Below are 19,172 nucleotides of genomic sequence, written 5' to 3' on the forward strand. Positions count from 1 at the left end.
CAGGAAGGGAGCTGGGGACGATTCACAGGGGAAACTAAACCCAGTCAGTGGCACCCAGCACGGGAACCCTTCCATGAAGACATTTGCCCACTCCTTTCTTTCTCTGGTTTGCTCTTTTCCAGCGCTTCCTGCTGGAGATTTTCCCGCTTTCCGGCCAGGCTGGTGCTGTGTAGCAGAGGTTTGTTCTCGTGGGAGTGAGCAAAGCCAGGAACGAGTGCAGGAGTGTGTGGGGCGAGCTAGTCACGGCGCGCAGGAGCTCATCCCGCCCCCGGCAACAGGCGCTGCTTGCGCATTGGTAGAGCTGAAGGGCGGAGCCCTCTGATTGGTTGCTGCGGTGCAGATGAGGTGGGGTGAGCAGCGGGGGCTGGTCTCCCCGAACGCACGAAGGTGGGGCCGTCTGGCAAGGCAGCTGCCGGGGCCTGCTTGCCAATGTCAGGGCTTCTCAGGAAGCCCCAAAGGTGGCCAGGAGTTTCACTTTGCTATCTAACTTAAAACCAGCCCTCATTGCAACACCTCTGCAGGTCCAATCCACAGCTGTTGCTGCAAATCAACCCTCAGCTTTGTTTGCTGTGGAGGGAAAAAGATTCTCGGCTGCTTTTCAGCCCGTTAACCTGGATCAGCGGGCAAAGGCGGTTATTCCTGACTGGGTCACTGCTCAGTTTACCAATACTGGAGTAGAATTTCTCCCTTCGCTGAGGCTCAGCAGCGACACAGGCTTTCATGATCTCGGCCCTTTCTTCCGTATGCTTTTAGTGGATTTCCGTTCTAAAACCGAGCCATTGGATTTTTACATCTTTTGAACTGAGAGGGAATAGTTCTGCTCCTATGCCACTCTTTGTTCCTTCCTCAGGGTAAAGGCCGCCTGTAGGTATCACCACAGGGAAAAGGAAATGACCGCTTACATTTCATGAAGCGTACGTTTAGTTCCTGGTAATTCCCTGCTTCAGAAGGACCACAGAAACAGTAAATGGACAAAAAGGGGGCAATTCTTCTCTAATGATAGCCTGGTGTACGTGCTTTTCAATGAAACGCTAAACACGGTGCAGGCATTACCTACAGAGAGATGTCTGAGAGAAGCCACCGTGAGAAGCACGTCTCTGGTATGGCTTTTCCCTGGGGCCGGGCCCCCCCCACGAAGTGCAAGGCAAAGACTTACGGAGACAGTGTGATAAGTAGAACCCTGAGTTTGTTAATCAAATCTTGCTTGTATAAGACATGTGGAAAGTTTTGTTGGTTTTTTTTTTTCGCTGATGTATACCCACAAACATTGTGGGAAAGTCGCTTGCAAGTGTTGAAACATTCCTTAGTTATCTAAAGACATGTGGGGGTAGGGACAGCCAAATATTCGGTAGAAGAAACAACTGAGTAACGGATAAAAGAAAAGGCGATTTCACAAGAACATGAGCGGGACCTAAGTCACCTAGAAGGCAGCTGAGGAAGACTTCGGCCTTCATCCCAGCAACCCCCAGGAGGCAGATTACGACCACCTAGCAACTGCCGGCGCAGGCGCACACACAACGCAAACGATACCAGCCAGCACGGAAGCAGGGACTAGAGACTGTATAAGTAAGGGAACCCTTCTCCATTTTGCGCGCGCCGTTGGTAGAGTGGAAACTCCCCGGCCGCCCAGCGCTGTTTTGCTTACTGCTGCTTGCTCAAATAAATTGATTTAAATAATCGGACTGGTTCCATTTCAATTATTGGACCGCAAACTTATAACAATTTGGTGCCGTGACTCGGATAGAAGGAATTTGGCGGGAAAAACCCTACGGGGGAGGCGCCCCGCTGAAGAAGCGGCCCCTGTTGAGATTCTTCCATCCAAAGCCTCTACCGACGAACCGAAATTCAGCAGTAAAGCAAATAAACGCCGGCAACCCCGTAAACTTTGTGCACGAAGATCCGAACGAAGACTCAGGAGTGAGTAAGTATAGGCCGGTGATCCGTTCGGTTGGGGTTGGGTATCCCGGAGTGCGTCTGTGTGAGACGTCCGCTCAAGGACGAAGTGAGTGCGGACCCCTTAGTAGTGCGTTTCCCATTTCCCGCGAGGGACTGGGCCACGAGGAGGGGGAACAATTGTGTGTGTGTGAGGGCACTCCGGAAGATGGGACAGAAGAAGAGCAAGTCTTCTGGTCCCATGGGTGGGGTAATGCCTAACGTTAGGTTACCCCAGATACCGCCAGATAGCCCGTTGGGGTTGATGATTAAACATTGGGATGATTACCCCTTTAGGAAGGGTAAAAATAAAGTTAAAATGATACATTATTGTATAGAAGTTTGGGGTGGGAAACAAATTAGAGGAGACCACCTATATTGGCCAGTTTTTGGGTCTTTTGAAGATTGGGTGTGCCAAGCTTTAAACATATATGTGAACTCGAAGGAACCCTTTAGCCTGGAGGAGAGTGAATATGCACACCTATGGATAGAGTCAGAAACCAGGGTCAACCTATACCCCTTACGAGAAGAAAAACAAGGGAATAAAAGAAAGCCCCGAGAAGAGGATGAGGCTCCTGCCTCATCCCCCCTTATGTCCCGCCTGCACCTCCACCTGTCCCAACGGCACCCAACCTCCCTGACTCTAACTCTCCCGACAGTTCTCCCGAGACTCGGCGAGTTACTCGGAGTCGGGCTAGGATGAGGGAGGACAGGAGTAATCTGTACCCCCTTAGGGAGGTTGCAATGGGAGGAGCACAACCTGGTATGGGGTATGTTTCCATCCCCCTCAACTCTGGGGACGTTAGGGAATTTAGGAAGGAAATGGGAAACTTGTTGGAAGACCCCCTCGGAGTCTCGGAACGAGTAGATCAGTTCCTGGGACCTAATATCTATACAAGGGAGGAATTGCAAGCCATTTTGGCTATCCTCTTTACAGCAGAAGAAAGGGAAATGATTAGGCGAGTGGGGATGCGTATTTGGGACCAACAGCATCAGCAAGGTCCTGTAGCAAACAGCAAGTGGCCCCTGCAGAAACCTAATTGGAATAACCAAAACGAAGCAGACAGGGGCCATATGCAGGATTTAAGGACTATTATAGTCCAAGGGATAAGGGAATCTGTCCCCAGGGGACAGAATATTAACAAAGCTTTTAGTGAACACCAAAAGACAGATGAGACTCCCACGGAGTGGCTGGAAAGGTTAAGAAAGAATCTTCAATTATATTCAGGATTAGATCCTGGAACACCGGTGGGGCAAGCTTTGTTGAAAACACAGTTTGTGGCCAAATCCTGGACGGATATTAGAAAGAAGTTGGAAAAGATGGAGGATTGGCAAGATAAGGGCTTAGATGAGTTACTAAGAGAGGCTCAGAAAGTGTACGTTCGGAGGGAGGAGGAGACCCATAAGAAACAGGCTAGAATGTTGGTAGCCGCGGTCAGGGAAGGACAGCGGACGCCATCTTCTGGAAAAAGAGCAGAGGATCGTAGAGTGAGAAGGGAAGCCCGGAATCCCCCACGGGAAAAAGATCGAGGGGTTGTAATTTGCTTTTATTGTGGAGGGAAAGGGCATATTAAGAAGGATTGTAGGAAGAGGATTACGGATGAAAAAATGTTCAAGGAAGACTAGGGGTGTCAGGGGCTCTATTTGCTGGGGACCCGGGAGAAAACAGAGCCCTTGATAAAGCTAAAGATAGGTCCCCAGCAGCAAGAAATCGAGTTCCTAGTGGACTCAGGGGCAGAGAGATCCACTGTCCAGAAATTGCCCCACGGATGCAAAATATCCCCCACGACAGTACAAGTCATCGGGGCAAAGGGGGAGCCCTTTAGAGTACCCGTAATAAAAGATGTGATTTTTGAAACACAAACAAAAATTGGGGTGGGGTCCCTATTACTCATGCCAGAAGCAGATTATAACCTGTTGGGACGGGACTTAATGACTGAACTAGGAATTGGTTTAGAAATTGAGAATGAAGAAATAAAAAGTAAGTTATGTCCCCTGCGAGTGGAGGATGAACAAAAGATTAATCCTGAAGTCTGGTATACTCCGGAAACCATAGGCAGATTGAACATTGAGCCCTTTTCGGTAACAATTAAGGATCCGGATATACCGATTAGAATAAAGCAATACCCCATCTCCAGAGAAGGGAGGATAGGTCTAAAACCCGAAATTCAAAGACTAATAGAAAAGGGATTATTAGAACCTTGTATGTCCCCCTTTAATACTCCTGTCTTGCCAGTTAAGAAATCAGATGGCAAATATAGGTTAGTACATGACCTACGAGAAATTAACAAAAGGACAGTAGCTCGCTTTCCGGTGGTAGCAAACCCACATACTCTCCTAAGTCAATTAGGACCGGATAATCAATGGTATAGTGTAATAGACCTAAAGGATGCCTTTTGGGCCTGCCCTCTTCATGAGGACAGTCGGGATTATTTCGCATTTGAATGGGAAGACCCGGACACCCACAGAAAACAACAGTTAAGATGGACAGTACTGCCCCAAGGATTCACTGAGTCCCCGAACTTATTTGGGCAAGCTCTGGAACGGATTTTGAAGGAATATGAAGTGGGAAAAGGGGTCACGATGGTCCAGTATGTAGATGATCTGCTATTAGCTGGAAAAAGTGAAGAGAAGGTGAGGGAAGAGAGTATTAAATTACTGAATTTCCTGAGTTTACAAGGACTTAAGGTATCAAAATCAAAGTTACAATTTGTCGAAGAGGAGGTAAAGTATTTAGGACATCGATTAACTAGAGGAACTAAAAGATTAGATCCTGAAAGGGTAAATGCTATCTTGTCACTACAAGCCCCGAAAACTAAAAGGCAAATCAGGCAATTATTAGGCCTCTTTGGATATTGTAGACAATGGATTGAGAACTACAGCAAGAAAGTAAAATTCCTTTATGCCAAACTGACTAAAGATGGGTTGCTAAAATGGACGGAGAGTGACGACAAGCAGCTAGAGGTTTTAAAGGCTGACCTAGTAAATGCCCAGTGCTCAGCCTACCAGATGTGAAGAAACCTTTTTTCTTGTTTATTAATGTTGATGAGGGAACAGCATTCGGGGTATTATCTCAAGATTGGGCAGGTAAAAAGAAGCCTGTGGGATTTTTATCTAAACTCCTGGACCTCGTAAGTAGGGGATGGCCTACCTGCCTACAGGCAATAGTAGCCGCGGCCCTTTTAGTGGAAGAAACACATAAAATTACTTTCGGGGGAGAATTGAGAGTGCTATCTCCTCACAACATCCGAGGAATATTACAACAAAAGGCTGATAAGTGGATAACAGACGCCCGACTCCTAAAATATGAGGGCATTCTGATCTCTTCCCCTAAATTGGAGTTGGAGGTAACAAATCTACAAAACCCGCACAATTTCTATATGGGGAACCAAGTGATAAAATCAGCCATGATTGTCTCCGTAATATCGAGGAGCAAACGAAAATTAGACCAGATTTAGAGGAGGAAGAACTTGAAGAAGGAGAAAAGCTTTTTGTGGATGGGTCATCCCAGGTAGTTGAAGGGAAAAGGAAGTCGGGTTTTGCAGTTATTGATGGAAAATCATTTAATATAATAGAATCTGGACCCTTAAGTCCTAACTGGTCGGCTCAAGCTTGTGAACTTTATGCCGTATTGAGGGCTTTACAGATCTTAAAAGGCAAGGTTGGAACCATATTTACGGATTCAAAATATGCATTCGGTGTAGTACATACATTTGGAAAAATTTGGGAAGAAAGAGGTCTGATTAACTCACAAGGAAAAGGACTCATACATCAGGAGCTAATAACTCAAATCTTACAGGCATTACGAGGGCCAGCAGGTGTCGCTGTAGTACATTTAAAAGGACACCAGAAAGGACTCAACCCCCTAGCTAGAGGAAATAACCTTGCTGATCAAGAAGCAAAGAGGGCAGCCTTAATGCTGATACAAATTAAAAATAGCAGAGAGGATTGTATAAATTGTGGGGAGAATAACGAAGAATTTCCGTGCTATAAGTGTTGGGAGGATTTTGGGATAGATGCATTTTCGTGTAGATGTTTGTTTCATGAAAGCGGGAAACCCAAGTATGACCACTACCCACTACATGGGAAGATACATCCCATCCTCAGTTTCACAGTACAAGAAAAAGACAAGATGGTTAAAATGGGGATCAGTGAAACTGAAGAAGGAAAGTGGAAGCTTCAAGATGGGCGAGAAGTTCTCCCCAAACCCCTAGCTTCGAAAATTATGCAAAAATTTCATGAAACCACTCATTGGGGAACCCAGGCACTAGTGGATCAATTTGCCACAAAATATATGTGTATCGGGGTATATAATATAGCAAAAAGAATAGTAAATGAATGTATAACTTGTCAAAGGGTCAATAAACATCAATTACGGGAAAGGATCCCGGGAGGGAGAGAATTGGCTCACAGACCATTTGCTAGAATTCAACTAGATTTTACCGAACTCCCCAAGTAGGACGATATAAATACCTCTTAGTAATAATGGATCATTTCACCCATTTCGTGGAAGCCTTTCCCACAGCCAGAGCCACAGCACAGACAGTGGTAAAAACCCTATTGGAAAACATAATCCCCAGATATGGATCAATAGAGGTAATAGACTCGGACAGGGGCCCTCACTTTGTGTCAAGAATAGCAAAGGAAGCTCTTTCTTCTCTTGGAACGAAATGGGAATATCATACCCCTTGGCATCCACAAAGTTCAGGGAAGGTAGAGAGGGTAAATGGAGAAATAAAGAAACAACTCACAAAATTGATGCTAGAAACTAAAATGTCATGGGTAAAGTGCCTCCCTTTGGCATTATTGAATATAAGAACACAACCCCGAACTGATGTAGGGATATCACCCTTTGAGATGCTATATGGGATGCCATATGATTTAGAAATACCCCATGATCACCCCCAGATCGAAAGTGCACAATTAAAACCATACTTAGTCCAACTCATGGCCAGAAGAGGCCAGTTACGGAATAAAGGCCTGGTAACACAAAGACCTCCTTTAGATATAGCTATGCATAATATAAGGCCAGGGGATAAAGTCCTAATTAAATCATGGAAAGAGTCTTGTTTAACCCCTCGTTGGGAGGGACCTTATCTCATTTTACTTACCACAGAAACAGCCATTCGAACGGCAGAAAAAGGCTGGACCCATGCAAGCCGCGTAAAGGGGCCTCTGAGAGACCGTTCTTGGGAAATCACTAGCTCACCTGGGGACTTGAAGATGACTCTTCGGAAATCATAAATGGACACATGTATAATCTTGGAACATGTAAGCAATCATAGTCTATTAGCAGGATACGAATATATTAGCACTGAGGACGTCAAGGTAAAATGTGGTGTATCAAACTGTAATTGTTGTCCTTTTATTTGTTTTAGCTGTAAGGTGTGCCGAGAACGGTGGTGGACCCATTGCCTTTATGGGGTTCCCCTTCGAGGGGTATGCCAAATATGCTGGGGTAAAGAGAGTGGACTCACTGAATTAACTTTAAAAATTAAAGTATCTCAAGAATAATTCGGAAACATTCTAACAGATGATGGGAAGTATTTACGCGGGGCATAAATCCAGAACTTTATTGTTATCACCCCAATGAACCAATTCCATTTATGATTGACATTATTAGGGTACAGCGTCGTAAGACCCTTACAGGGGTCCGGTGTGTTTCACCTGAAATAAAGAATAAAAAACTGGGAAACATACCTACGGAGGCAAGTGTCTAGACGGTGCATATACTCTCCTGAAGAATACCCCTGCTGCCGAGAAGATGGTACCCCTCGTGACTCGAAGCAACCGGGTCGACGAGCGAGGCAGAGGGGTAAAAGACTGTGGAGAAAGGAAACCCCAGAGTGGGACTGCGCCAAGATGCTGGAAGAGTTGCCTCAGGGATAATAAAAGAAATCCCACCAAGTATATATCAAACGACAACTGTACTGAGAACAATTGGGCCCTGCGAATACAAATTGTAGCCCCTAATTGGTCGGGTCTCCACCCTTCTCGATATGCCGTGTTTCTGATTATGATAAGTTACCTGAGCACAAATGTTAATGGCTATCCACACCAACCCTTTAAATGGACCCTAAGTCGATTCGAAGATCAGACAGTTATCGCGACCCAGATAACATCTGGAGGACCGAGTTTTAATTCCTCTTTGTGCCAGCTAGTCCCGAGAACCCGATGTTGGGAATATATGGGATTCTATATGTGCCCTAGTTCAAATCCTGGAAAAGGGTACTGTAACTCCCCTAATCAATATTATTGTAGTTATTGGGGTTGTGAGACCATAGCCCCTAGTTGGATACCGGGATGTGGCAGAGATAAATACCTAAGGGTCCAGTGGGGTCCGTATGGATGCACCCCACCGAAGGGGTGGAAAGGACGTGGAAACTGTAAATACCTTTTCCTAAATATTACACAACCTACGGATATTGGGTGGACAATTGGAAGAATATGGGGAGTGAGGTACACGGAACCCGGAACCGATAAGGGAGGGCTCATACTAATTAAGAAAGAACCAATACCCCAGGCCCCCTCTGGGGTTGGCCCGAACTCTATTATTATTGCAGACGGAGAAACGGATTTAACAGAAATAACTCCATCTACAGAAATAACTCCATCTGTTTCTGAAAATAACACCAAGATAAATCTGCCAGAACCTGGAACTCCGACTCCTACCCCCCAAACCAACCCGTTATGGAACCTGTTGCAAGCAAGCTTTCAGGTCCTAAATACAACCAATCCTAATATAACGAAACATTGTTGGTTATGTTATGATATACGCCCACCTTATTACGAAGCTATAGGAATAGATCACAGGCATAGAAAAGCTAATGGTACCAACCCGGCTGAATGCCTATGGGATACTCGGAAACAAGGAATTACCGTGTCACAAGTCACCGGAAAAGGAAGGTGCCTAGGTACAGTCCCTAGATCTAAACAACATCTTTGCAATAAAACTGTCCAAGGGCCAAGTGGGAGACAGGCGGACTGGTTACTCCCAGCTGAAAATGCAAAATGGGTTTGCTCTCAAACTGGAGTCACGCCCTGTTTATCAACAAAAGTATTTGATTGGACAAAAGAATTCTGTATACAAGTTATTGTAGTACCTAGGGTAATTTATCACCCTGAAAGCTTTATGTACAGTAACCAAGCCTCCTCACTCCATCACATACAGAAGCGCGAGCCCTTTACCGCTTTAACCGTGGCAATTCTTATGGTCACTGGAGCTGCAGGAGCTGGAACCGGAATAGCCTCACTAGTACAACAAAATCAAGGATTTCAATCCCTTAGAATAGCAGTAGATGAAGATTTAGCTAGAATAGAAAAAGCCATGACTGCTCTTGAACAGTCTGTAAGGTCATTGTCAGAAGTAGTATTACAAAACAGACGAGGGTTAGACTTAATATTTTTACAACAAGGAGGTCTTTGTGCAGCCTTACAAGAAGAGTGTTGTGTATATGCAGATCACACTGGAGTAGTTAGGGATACTATGGCAAAACTGAGGGAAGGCCTAGAAAAAAGACGAAAGGAAAGAGAATCACAACAAAGTTGGTATGAATCCTGGTTTAATCATTCTCCGTGGTTAACCACCCTAGTATCCACTATTGCAGGACCAGTAATACTATTGATTTTAGGACTAACCTTTGGACCATGTATATTTAATAAGATAATTGGAATTGTGAAAGGTAGACTAGAGGCAGCGCACCTAATGATGATGAAAACTAAATATGAACTTGTGAATCCGGAAGCTGTTTTGGAAGAGACACTAGCCCTGAGTTATGCAGAGCTTCAAAGATTTGATGAACAAAATAATAAAAAGGAAAAGGGGGGATTGTGATAAGTAGAACCCTGAGTTTGTTAATCAAATCTTGCTTGTATAAGACATGTGGAAAGTTTTGTTGGTTTTTTTTTTTCGCTGATGTATACCCACAAACATTGTGGGAAAATCGCTTGCAAGTGTTGAAACATTCCTTAGTTATCCAAAGACATGTGGGGGTCTGCTTGCAAGTATTGAAACATTCCTTAGTTATCTAAAGACATGTGGGGGTAGGGACAGCCAAATATTCGGTAGAAGAAACAACTGAGTAACGGATAAAAGAAAAGGCGATTTCACAAGAACATGAGCGGGACCTAAGTCACCTAGAAGGCAGCTGAGGAAGACTTCGGCCTTCATCCCAGCAACCCCCAGGAGGCAGATTACGACCACCTAGCAACTGCCGGCGCAGGCGCACACACAACGCAAACGATACCAGCCAGCACGGAAGCAGGGACTAGAGACTGTATAAGTAAGGGAACCCTTCTCCATTTTGCGCGCGCCGTTGGTAGAGTGGAAACTCCCCGGCCGCCCAGCGCTGTTTTGCTTACTGCTGCTTGCTCAAATAAATTGATTTAAATAATCGGACTGGTTCCATTTCAATTATTGGACCGCAAACTTATAACATATGCTTTTAGTGGATTTCCGTTCTAAAACGGAGCCATTGGATTTTTACATCTTTTGAACTGAGAGGGAATAGTTCTGCTCCTATGCCACTCTTTGTTCCTTCCTCAGGGTAAAGGCCTTCTGTAGGTATCACCACAGGGAAAAGGAAATGACCGCTTACATTTCATGAAGCGTACGTTTAGTTCCTGGTAATTCCCTGCTTCAGAAGGACCACAGAAACAGTAAATGGACAAAAAGGGGGCAATTCTTCTCTAATGATAGCCTGGTGTACATGCTTTTCAATGAAACGCTAAACACGGTGCAGGCATTACCTACAGAGAGATGTCTGAGAGAAGCCACCGTGAGAAGCACGTCTCTGGTACGGCTTTTCCCTGGGGCCGGGCCCCCCGCGAAGTGCAAGGCAAAGACTTACGGAGACAGCAAACTCTTTGGGGGCGCTGCTGACTTCCCCGGAAGGAGAGACTGCCTCGGAGATATGCCAGATGGTGAAAGCCGTTGGCCAGATTTGCTCAGGCAGCCGGATGACCACGTGGCCCTGAGATCCTTGGAAAGGCCAGCAGTCGCCAGGGGCAATGCGGGGCTGAAACCAGAAAGCCCTGAGCATCAGTGGCAAGGAAGTCAAAGGGCTGCCAAGGACAAAGGTGGCTAAGGGTGGCGGGCAGGTCGCAGCAGCTGGGTTTAGCTCGGTCCCCCTCCTGATGGGAGGGCAGTGCCGTCAGGGATCGCAGGGATCACAGGAATGCGAGGCAGGCTGCAGGGCTGAGCGATACGGCCGGGCTGAAGGGAAGTGCTGTGCACTTGGTCTGCCAACCCGAAAGCAAGGAGGTGAACCACAAGTCAGGATTTCTCCTGTGATACCTGCAAGATTGTCTCTGGAGGGTTTGCAGAAGAAAAGCCGAATGGCGGAAGCCACCAGGTCTTCTTGCCTTGCCCACCATAACTCTTGGATGTCCTCTCCTTGTCAATGGCAGCGCCTGACGTGAAGGTGGCCAAAGATTAGGAGTCGAAGCAGTGCATTAGGCTGTATTTCTCAGGCTCGAAAGCAGAGCCTGGCAGACCTTGGGGGAGTGCCATACACAAAGCGAGGGCAGTGAGACTTTCTGTCTGCATACCTATGGCTTCCAGAGCGCAGTCAGGCATCTGGAGGTAGTTTTCAAGCACCTTCTTAATTGCCGCCTGGGTCAACTGCAGAATTTCCTGGGGAAAAATTGCGAACGGAGAGATGGCAGTGAACACAAACACATGCGCGGGCAGTTCTGCACGAACACCGAGTCCTGGCACAGAGCCAAGCACTGCTGCTGTCAGAAAACCCAAGGCAAGAGCTGCCGGAAAGGGTGCCGACTTTGAGAGTGCCAAGAGGAAGCAACAGGAGGGAGCCTGGAAAAGTAGCGAGGTCTCTGATCCACCTGCAGCACCTTTACCTCTCTCTTCTCCTCTTGGACACCGTGGTCTCTGAGGACCTCTCTCACTCAGCCTGCAGTATGTTCCCCCTCGCAGCAGACACCTGAGCCGCTGTCTCCTTGAGCTCCCGCATCTGCTCCAGCCAAGGCTGGGAGTTCCTGGAGGCAAAGGGAAAGCAGGTCTTGTCCAGCAGCTGCCCAGCCCCTGCAGGCAGGCTCCAAACACCGTGCAGAGAAGGGTCCCATGGGCTTGGGTCACCCCCCGTCCCCCAGCCCCTTTCCTTCCTCTGGTTTACAAATGGCTCCCTTCCACCACCGCAGGTAGTAGACGGGGAAGGTCAGGAGCCCTGGACGCGAGGCGAGTGAGCGCAGGCAGCAGGAAGCCAGCTGAGACGGCTCCCCAGAGCGCGTTCCTTGGCAAGAAAGTGCTCTTACCCTCGAGACTGCAGCTCCTCTTCAGGCAGGCCTGACATCTTCTGCAAGATAAAGACACTCCACTGGAGCAAGCACGAGGAGCACTGCCAGGGCTTCCCAAAGGAGACTCCCCTAGGGAGAGCTGGCAGAATTTCCTGCTGCTTCGAGTCGCTTTAGAGAGACCCTGACCCGAAGGTTGGGCTCTTTAACCAGCCACGTTCAGCAGAGCATCTTGCGGGCCTCCGTCTGACCCCCTAGGCTCTCCGAGAGGTATGCAGGCAGCAAAGGCACCTTCTGCCAAAGTGCTCCCCGCTTCAGCCTGCCACCCTGCGGAGGTCACTCGGGAAGATCCGTCTCTGTGTTGAACTCGATCCAGGCGCTAAGGAGACTGAAGGATGAACAGAAGGGCACCCCCCACCCCCCACCCTCTGCCTCAGCGGTGATGGGCATTTTGGACCAGGCGCTGCGTGTTCCCAGGGCAGGCAGGAGGGCAGAGCCACGGCCTTTGCAGGCGTTGGCTTTCCCACAACAAGAGACACTTACCCGCAACGCTCCCTTTCCCCACACCGTTGAGCCCCAGCAGTAGACAACAGCTGTGGGTCACATTGTCAAGAGATGGTTATTTTCCTCAGGAGCTGGTCCCTCTCCCCTGGACTGCGAGGAGCATTTTTGGTCAGGGATGCTTACCAGACAGGACGGGAAGCAGCAGGAAAAGGAGCCTCAGGACCCTCCTGCCCTTCTGGTGGGTGCTGCGTTGTCTAAAAGAGAGGCAACGTTGTTGTTCCCAAAGCCCAAGGTTGGGATGCATATTTGCCGGGGATCCGCTTGGGAGCTAGCTTGCTACCAGGTTCCTGTGCTCAGCACAGCTGCAAGCCCGAGGGCCCGCGGGCCTTCGGGAAGGTCTGGCCCGTTGCACACCACCCTGGGACACAAAGACCTCTGGCCTGACGCAGGGGCAGCAGCCTGGCCCTGCTTGGCTCTCCCTGGAGAAAGGGCAGGGCCGTGCCCCCGGAATGGGGCTGCCGGGCTGCCCGGCTGGAGAGCAGTAGTGGCCCATTGCTAGAATGGGCCCCATGCTCTGGGGCTGCCTGCTCCTGCCGGGAAGCGATGCAGAACACAAGGCTTCTGGCCTGATCCCTCCCTGCTTTCTGGGCCCTCTTGCACCCACCTGCCCAACCCGGCTGGCATCTCCGCAACCCCAGCACACTGGCCAGGCGGAGGGAAAAGCCTGCTCTCCTCCCGAGATCCAAGCGCCTCTTCTCCGGGCATGTGCCGCTAGCTGCTGAAAGCGCTCTGCTTCGTGCTGCTGCCCACCTCTGCAGCGTGGGGTATTATGGAGGGCAGCTGGTTATGACCTCCCAAGAGGCGACTGGTGATGCCCGTGATGACCTCAGAGGGGCTACCCAGGGAGGGGGTTGCTGTGCCGCCGCCTGGGAGGGAAAAGCCCTGTGGGTTGGCCCCCACCCCCACCTGCAGCTCCCAGAGACAAGGGGCCAGAAGCACCTGGCAGCACAGAGAGCAGCACCTCCTGTGGCTGCCCCAGCAAGCTGCTGTGCCGTTAGCCACCTCCTCCTGTGCCAGGCGGTGGCATGGGCTGCGCTCTGGGCAGGAAGAGAGTGTTGGGAGAATTTGGGGAGTTTTAACAGTGAATTAGAGCAGGGAATTGCCTTTTTGCACTTGGGCGTTGCCAGCTGCTGATGGCAGTGACCTGCGGTGCTTCAGAACAGGCTGTAGTTCCACGGGGGTGAGTCCAGAGGCAGTGGTGCTTTAAGCGCTCCCCCCGAAAGCCAGGGTGCAGGTGCTGCAGACAAGCCCAGAGACCCGGGCTCGTCCCTCAGCCCCTTGTCAGGCTCCTCAGCCACCTCCCGGGCGTACGGCAGCCTGCAGGACTGAGCTGTGAGAGCGCTGTGCGCAGCCCGCTGGGGCGGGCATCAGGGAGCCGGGCGTGTGGGTACTGCACGGAGCCCTGCGGGACTGGCCCGGGAGCGGGGACCCCAGTGCTGCCCGGGCTCCCAGCGCTGGGATCAAGCAGCCCCGTGTGCAGGTCCCTTCAGGCTGGAGGACCACCCCATGCAGACTGCCCCCTCGACAGTTCTGCATGAACACTGAGTCCTAGCGCAGAGCCAAGGAGTGCCTCTGCGTCAGAAAACCCAAGGCACGACCTGTCGGAAAAGGGGCCGACTTGGAAAGCGCTCACAGAGTCTTTGCCAAAAAGGCTGTGAGCACTCCCCGATGAGTCCAGGGAGGCCTCTGAAAGGCCACCACCAGTCTGCAGAGCCACAGTGCAGATCGACGTCGGGTCCTGCCTGACCCCCTTGTTTCCAGCTTGCGTGCCCTCCAGGTCAGCCTGGAGGTGGAGTCCGAGCATGCCCGGAGCCAGCTGCTCCCTGCAGTGGCCCACTTCCACCCGGCCTGGAGAACGAGCCTTCCATCGCTCAGCAGCTTCCACGGGTAGACTGATGCCCAGCCACTTCCCGTGCAAAAGCTAGCTGACTTCCCTAAACCCCCTCTTTTCCCTTTTTACTGCTGGGCAAGACATTAGATGGCATGGACTATCTCTTTGGTTAGTTTGGGTCATTTGCCTTGGGAGGGGGTTGTGTGCCCTCCCAACCTCTTGCACATCCCCCAGGCTATTCACTGGGGGAGCAGACTGAGAAACAGAGGCAGCCTTGGCGCTGTGCAAACACTGGTCAGCAACAGCTCAAATGCTGGGGGGTTATCAATGCTGTTTTGCTCACAAATCTAAGACCCAGCACCATGAGAGCTGCTAGGAAGAAAAGTAACTCCATCCTTTGCGGCCCCCGGGCAAAGGGCATTACTCTCGGCACCCACTCGTAGCGCACGGCGGGAGGAACCGCGGGCACCGTGTGTCGGCATCTCCCCGCGGGGTTTGCCTGTCCCGCGGCCGTCCGGCTGCCACAGCTCCCCAGCCCAAGCCGAGGAGGAGCCAGGCTGCGCATGTACTCCCAGCAGGCACACGCAGACACTCACAGACACGCGTGTGCACCACGAGTGTGCACATGTGCACGGACAGCCACATCGCGTGGGCTCCAGCGCCGGGCTCCAGCTTCCAGCCCCCGTTTGGATCCAGCATCCAGCCGCGGCGGGAAACGACAGCCCAGGATGGGGAAAGGTAAAGACCAGCCCTCTGCTCTAGCCCAGGCAGAGCCCATGCTTGCCTGGGGAAGAGCCCCGCCAAAGCCCCGGTGCCCACCGGAGACGCCGTCACCTTTGAGCTGTACTGGAAGCCGGAGCAGGAGCAGTTTGCCCAGACGGCCAAGGTGAGCATGGCGAGGGGGGCACACTGTGCCTGACCCCAAAATGGGGTGTCCCGCCGTCTGACGCCCTCATCTCCCCCCAGATCGCGGAGCTGGAGAAGCGGCTGGCGCAGCTGGAGGCGACGGTGCGGTGCGAGCCCGAGAGCCAGGTGAGGGGCCAGGGGCTCCTGCCCTGCCACTCTCCTGCCCCCCATCCTGCCCCACTGATGCAATTTCCTTCCCCACAGCACCCGCTGTCGGTCGGGCTGAAGGGCACCAGCCTCATGGTGAGTCAGGCAGGGGCTGGGGGGCACGCAGGGTCCCTTTCCCCCCACCCCGTGCCCAGAGCACTTGGGCGGGGCAGTCCCAGGGTGCTGCCGTGTCCCCCCTCACCCTGCTCTCCGTCCCCAGGAGACCCTGCAGCTCGTGCAGGCCAAGGTCAACGTCCTGGACGTGGCCGTGCTGGACCAAGTGGAGGCCCGGCTGCAGGTGAGGGGGGGACGGAAGGAGGGAACGGCGCGCTGGGTGTCACGGGGCCACGGGAGAGCCAGGGGACGGCCCTGGCCGAGGCTGTGAAGTTGGGGGTGGGCACTGCTGGATTTGGGGTCTCACATCTGCTCCCCCCTCCCCAGAGCGTCCTGGCGAAGGTGAATGAAATTGCCAAACACAAGGCAACTGTGCAAGATGCCGACACTCAGAGCAAGGTAAGAGCTGGTGGGGAGGGCCCCCCAAAGGCAGTGCCGGCATGGCAGGATATATGGACCCCCCCACTTCTTGTCCCACCCGTCCCCCAGATCCACCAGATCTATGAGACGATGCAGCGCTGGGACCCCGTGGCCAGCACCCTGCCCGACGTTGTGCAGAGGCTGGTGACCCTGCGGGACCTGCATGAGCAAGGTGAGGGGCTGGAGGGGCTGTTGGGGACAGTGGCATGGTGTGAGCGGGAGCATATCGAGTGGGGGGGCACCGCTCCCCCCCCCAGCCCTGAGCTTTCTCCTCCCTCCCAGCCACACAGTTCGGGCAGGTCCTCGTGCACTTGGACACCACGCAGCAGGAGGCGGCTGGGGCTCTCAAGGACAACAGCGTGCTGCTGGCGGAGGTGGGTCCCAGCAACAGCCGGTGGGGTGGAGTGGGGTCCCCATCCTGCCCCCCCTGCTCATCCCCTTCCCCACTGCCCCCCCCAGCTCCAGAAGACAATGAAGGAGAACCTGGCCATCGTAGAGGAGAACTCTGCGGAGATAGACGCCCGCATCAAGCGGCTGCAGAAGTGAGAGCACCCTGGAGACCCCCCGCACCGGGCATCCCTGCCCCCCCCAGGCCCTGTGACCCCCTGGGAATCGCTCCCTGCCCCCGCAGGTACCAGCCCCTGCTTGTATATACCCTGGCTCTGCCCCGCTGCAGAGCATGGGGGCTGGAGGGGTCCTCCCCACCCCTCCCTTCCCACCTCGCGGGGGGGGTGTCTCTGGGCCCCCCGATTTACCCCAATAAACAGCTCAGCTCCACACGCATGCGTGTCGGCATCTCCTTCGGGCTGTGGGGCACAAGCGGGGCCCAGCCGCGGGGTTTTAAATCCATCTTTTAGGGGTGCCTAAACCCCCCAGCCCCCCTCGCAGCCTCCTCCTTGCCCGAAATCCAATCGCTCTGTTGGAAAGCTGTGACCCACGGGGGGAACGTCTCCTTGTTGCCACCCGTGGGGCAGGGGGTAGTGTGTGTGTGTGGGGATGGGGACGACCCCGAGTGGGTGGGGCCGGGCCGGGCCAGGGGCGCACGGCCCCCCCAGGCTGGCGGAGATGATTCTTGGTGGTCCTGGGGGACAGGAAGGGGGGCACCTCGTTTTTGGTGAGGGAGAACCTTGCGCTAAACTAACCCTGAGCAGATGCGGCCCCAAGGCTGAGGTAACGGGGGGCAGCGGGACCCCCAGCCTGGGGCGTGGGCAGTGGGGAGGGAGCCCCGGGTGCGTCCCCTAGCACCAATGCTGTCGCCCCAGTGTGGGGGCTTCCCTGGGGTGGGGGCCACCACCGGCAAGGGTGGGTTTGAGCCCTGGGGGCAGTTGCCGGGCCATGATCTTGGGGGATGGCGGAGACGTGGGGGGATGGCTGCCGGGCCGGGAGCACGCAGGACGCGGGCCAGGCTGAGGCACTGAAGGCCACCTTTGCTTCCGTCTCGACCGGCCCCACCGGCCGTCAGGAATCCCCGGTGCCAGCAGCCGGGGAAAGGCTGGCGCAAGGCAGACGTCCCCTTGGCGGAAGAGGATCAGCTCCGGGAACACTGCAGGCCCTGGGCATCCCGAAGGGCACGGGCACAGGGGACCCCCACAGCCACGCAGGGGTGCCTGCACGGAGCTCAGCCCAAGGGGTACTCGCACGGGCGGGAGTGTGCAGCCCCCCCGTGTGACCCAGCCTGTGAGCACCCCCATGGGTACCCACCCGTGTGCCTGCCCCGTGTAACCCAGCCTGTGTGTAGCCCCCGTGGGTACCCACCCGTGTGCCCACCCCATGTAACCCAGCCTGTGTGTAGCCCCCGTGGTACCCACCGTGTGCCCACCCCATGTAACCCAGCCTGTGTGTAGCCCCCGTGGGTACCCACCCGTGTGCCCACCCCATGTAACCCAGCCTGTGTGTAGCCCCCGTGGGTACCCACCCGTGTGTAGCCCCCCCCACCCGTGTCCCCCCCATGTAACCCAGCCTGTGTGTAGCCCCCGTGGGTACCCACCCGTGTGCCCACCCCATGTAACCCAGCCTGTGTGTAGCCCCCGTAGGTACCCACCCGTGTGCCCACCCCATGTAACCCAGCCCGTGAGCACCCCCCGTAGGTACCCACCCGTGTGCCCCCCCATGTAACCCAGCCTGTGAGCTCCCCCTGTGGGTACCCACCTGTGTGCCCACCCCATGTAACCCAGCCTGTGTGTAGCCCCCGTGGGTACCCACCCGTGTGCCCACCCCATGTAACCCAGCCCGTGAGCACCCCCGTGGGTACCCAGGGCAGCAAGGCCCAGCTCGCTAGTTAGGGAGTCCCCCACCCACAAAAACACCCCCACACCCCTGTCAGTGCCCCCTCCGCATGGCAGCACCCCCAAGGGCATCGGGGTGTCGCAGTGCTGTCCCCATCCCCCGGGCACCCCCTGTCCCCTCAGGGCCCAAGGCACCCCAGAGACCCTACAACAAGGTGCAGCATCAACTATTTTATTATCTGTGCAGCATCCGTGGGTCCGTCATCCTCATCCTGGTCCCCATCCATCCCCGTCGTCCCCATCCTGGTCCCCCGGCAGGTCAGGGTCCTGGTTACCCCTACGGGCGTCCGCAAGGGGCAGGGGGACTGCTGCGGGTGGGGGGGCCAGGTCTAACACGGTCAGGGAGCTCCAGACCAAGCACAGGTTGGCCAAGGCATTGGGTGGCTCTGCCAGCTCCTGCCACAGGCACCGCAGCAGCGGGGACACAAGCTGGGGGGAGCGAACCTGGGCCCACGGCTCTGCCGGAACCCCAGCCAGGGGGATCCCTCCTCCCAGCAGTGCCCCCCGCCTCCCCAGGGTGCCCCCCACCTCCCCAGGGTCATCCCCCCCAGTGTCAACCACACATGGTGTCCCCAGCCTCCTGAGAAACACCCTTCTCCCCAAATGTCCCTCCATCCCACTCCCAGACTCCCTACCTGACCCCAGCATTCCCTGCTCCCCCCATCCTGAGGGCCCCCCCCAGCCCCAGGGTCATCCCCAGCCCCCAGACATCACATCCCACC

General features: G+C 53.5%; 1 protein-coding gene across 1 annotated transcript in view; it reads left to right on the plus strand.

Annotated features, from left to right (window-relative positions):
- The window catches only part of LOC127029060 (dynactin subunit 2-like), a 23,231-nt gene extending 6,345 nt beyond the window's left edge, over positions 1-16,886 (plus strand). The window contains exons 8-18 of the mRNA XM_050914719.1: positions 7,137-7,203; positions 7,311-7,390; positions 14,525-14,634; positions 15,350-15,464; positions 15,545-15,610; positions 15,689-15,727; positions 15,852-15,929; positions 16,073-16,144; positions 16,235-16,337; positions 16,448-16,539; positions 16,625-16,886. Coding sequence (XP_050770676.1) covers positions 7,137-7,203; positions 7,311-7,390; positions 14,525-14,634; positions 15,350-15,464; positions 15,545-15,610; positions 15,689-15,727; positions 15,852-15,929; positions 16,073-16,144; positions 16,235-16,337; positions 16,448-16,539; positions 16,625-16,711 — 909 coding nt within the window. The 3' untranslated portion in view covers positions 16,712-16,886. The remainder of the gene's footprint in view (positions 1-7,136; positions 7,204-7,310; positions 7,391-14,524; positions 14,635-15,349; positions 15,465-15,544; positions 15,611-15,688; positions 15,728-15,851; positions 15,930-16,072; positions 16,145-16,234; positions 16,338-16,447; positions 16,540-16,624) is intronic.
- The last annotated feature ends 2,286 nt before the right edge of the window (positions 16,887-19,172 follow it).

Source organism: Gymnogyps californianus, unplaced genomic scaffold, assembly GCF_018139145.2.
Source record: "Gymnogyps californianus isolate 813 unplaced genomic scaffold, ASM1813914v2 HiC_scaffold_67, whole genome shotgun sequence".
NCBI lineage: Eukaryota > Metazoa > Chordata > Aves > Accipitriformes > Cathartidae > Gymnogyps > Gymnogyps californianus.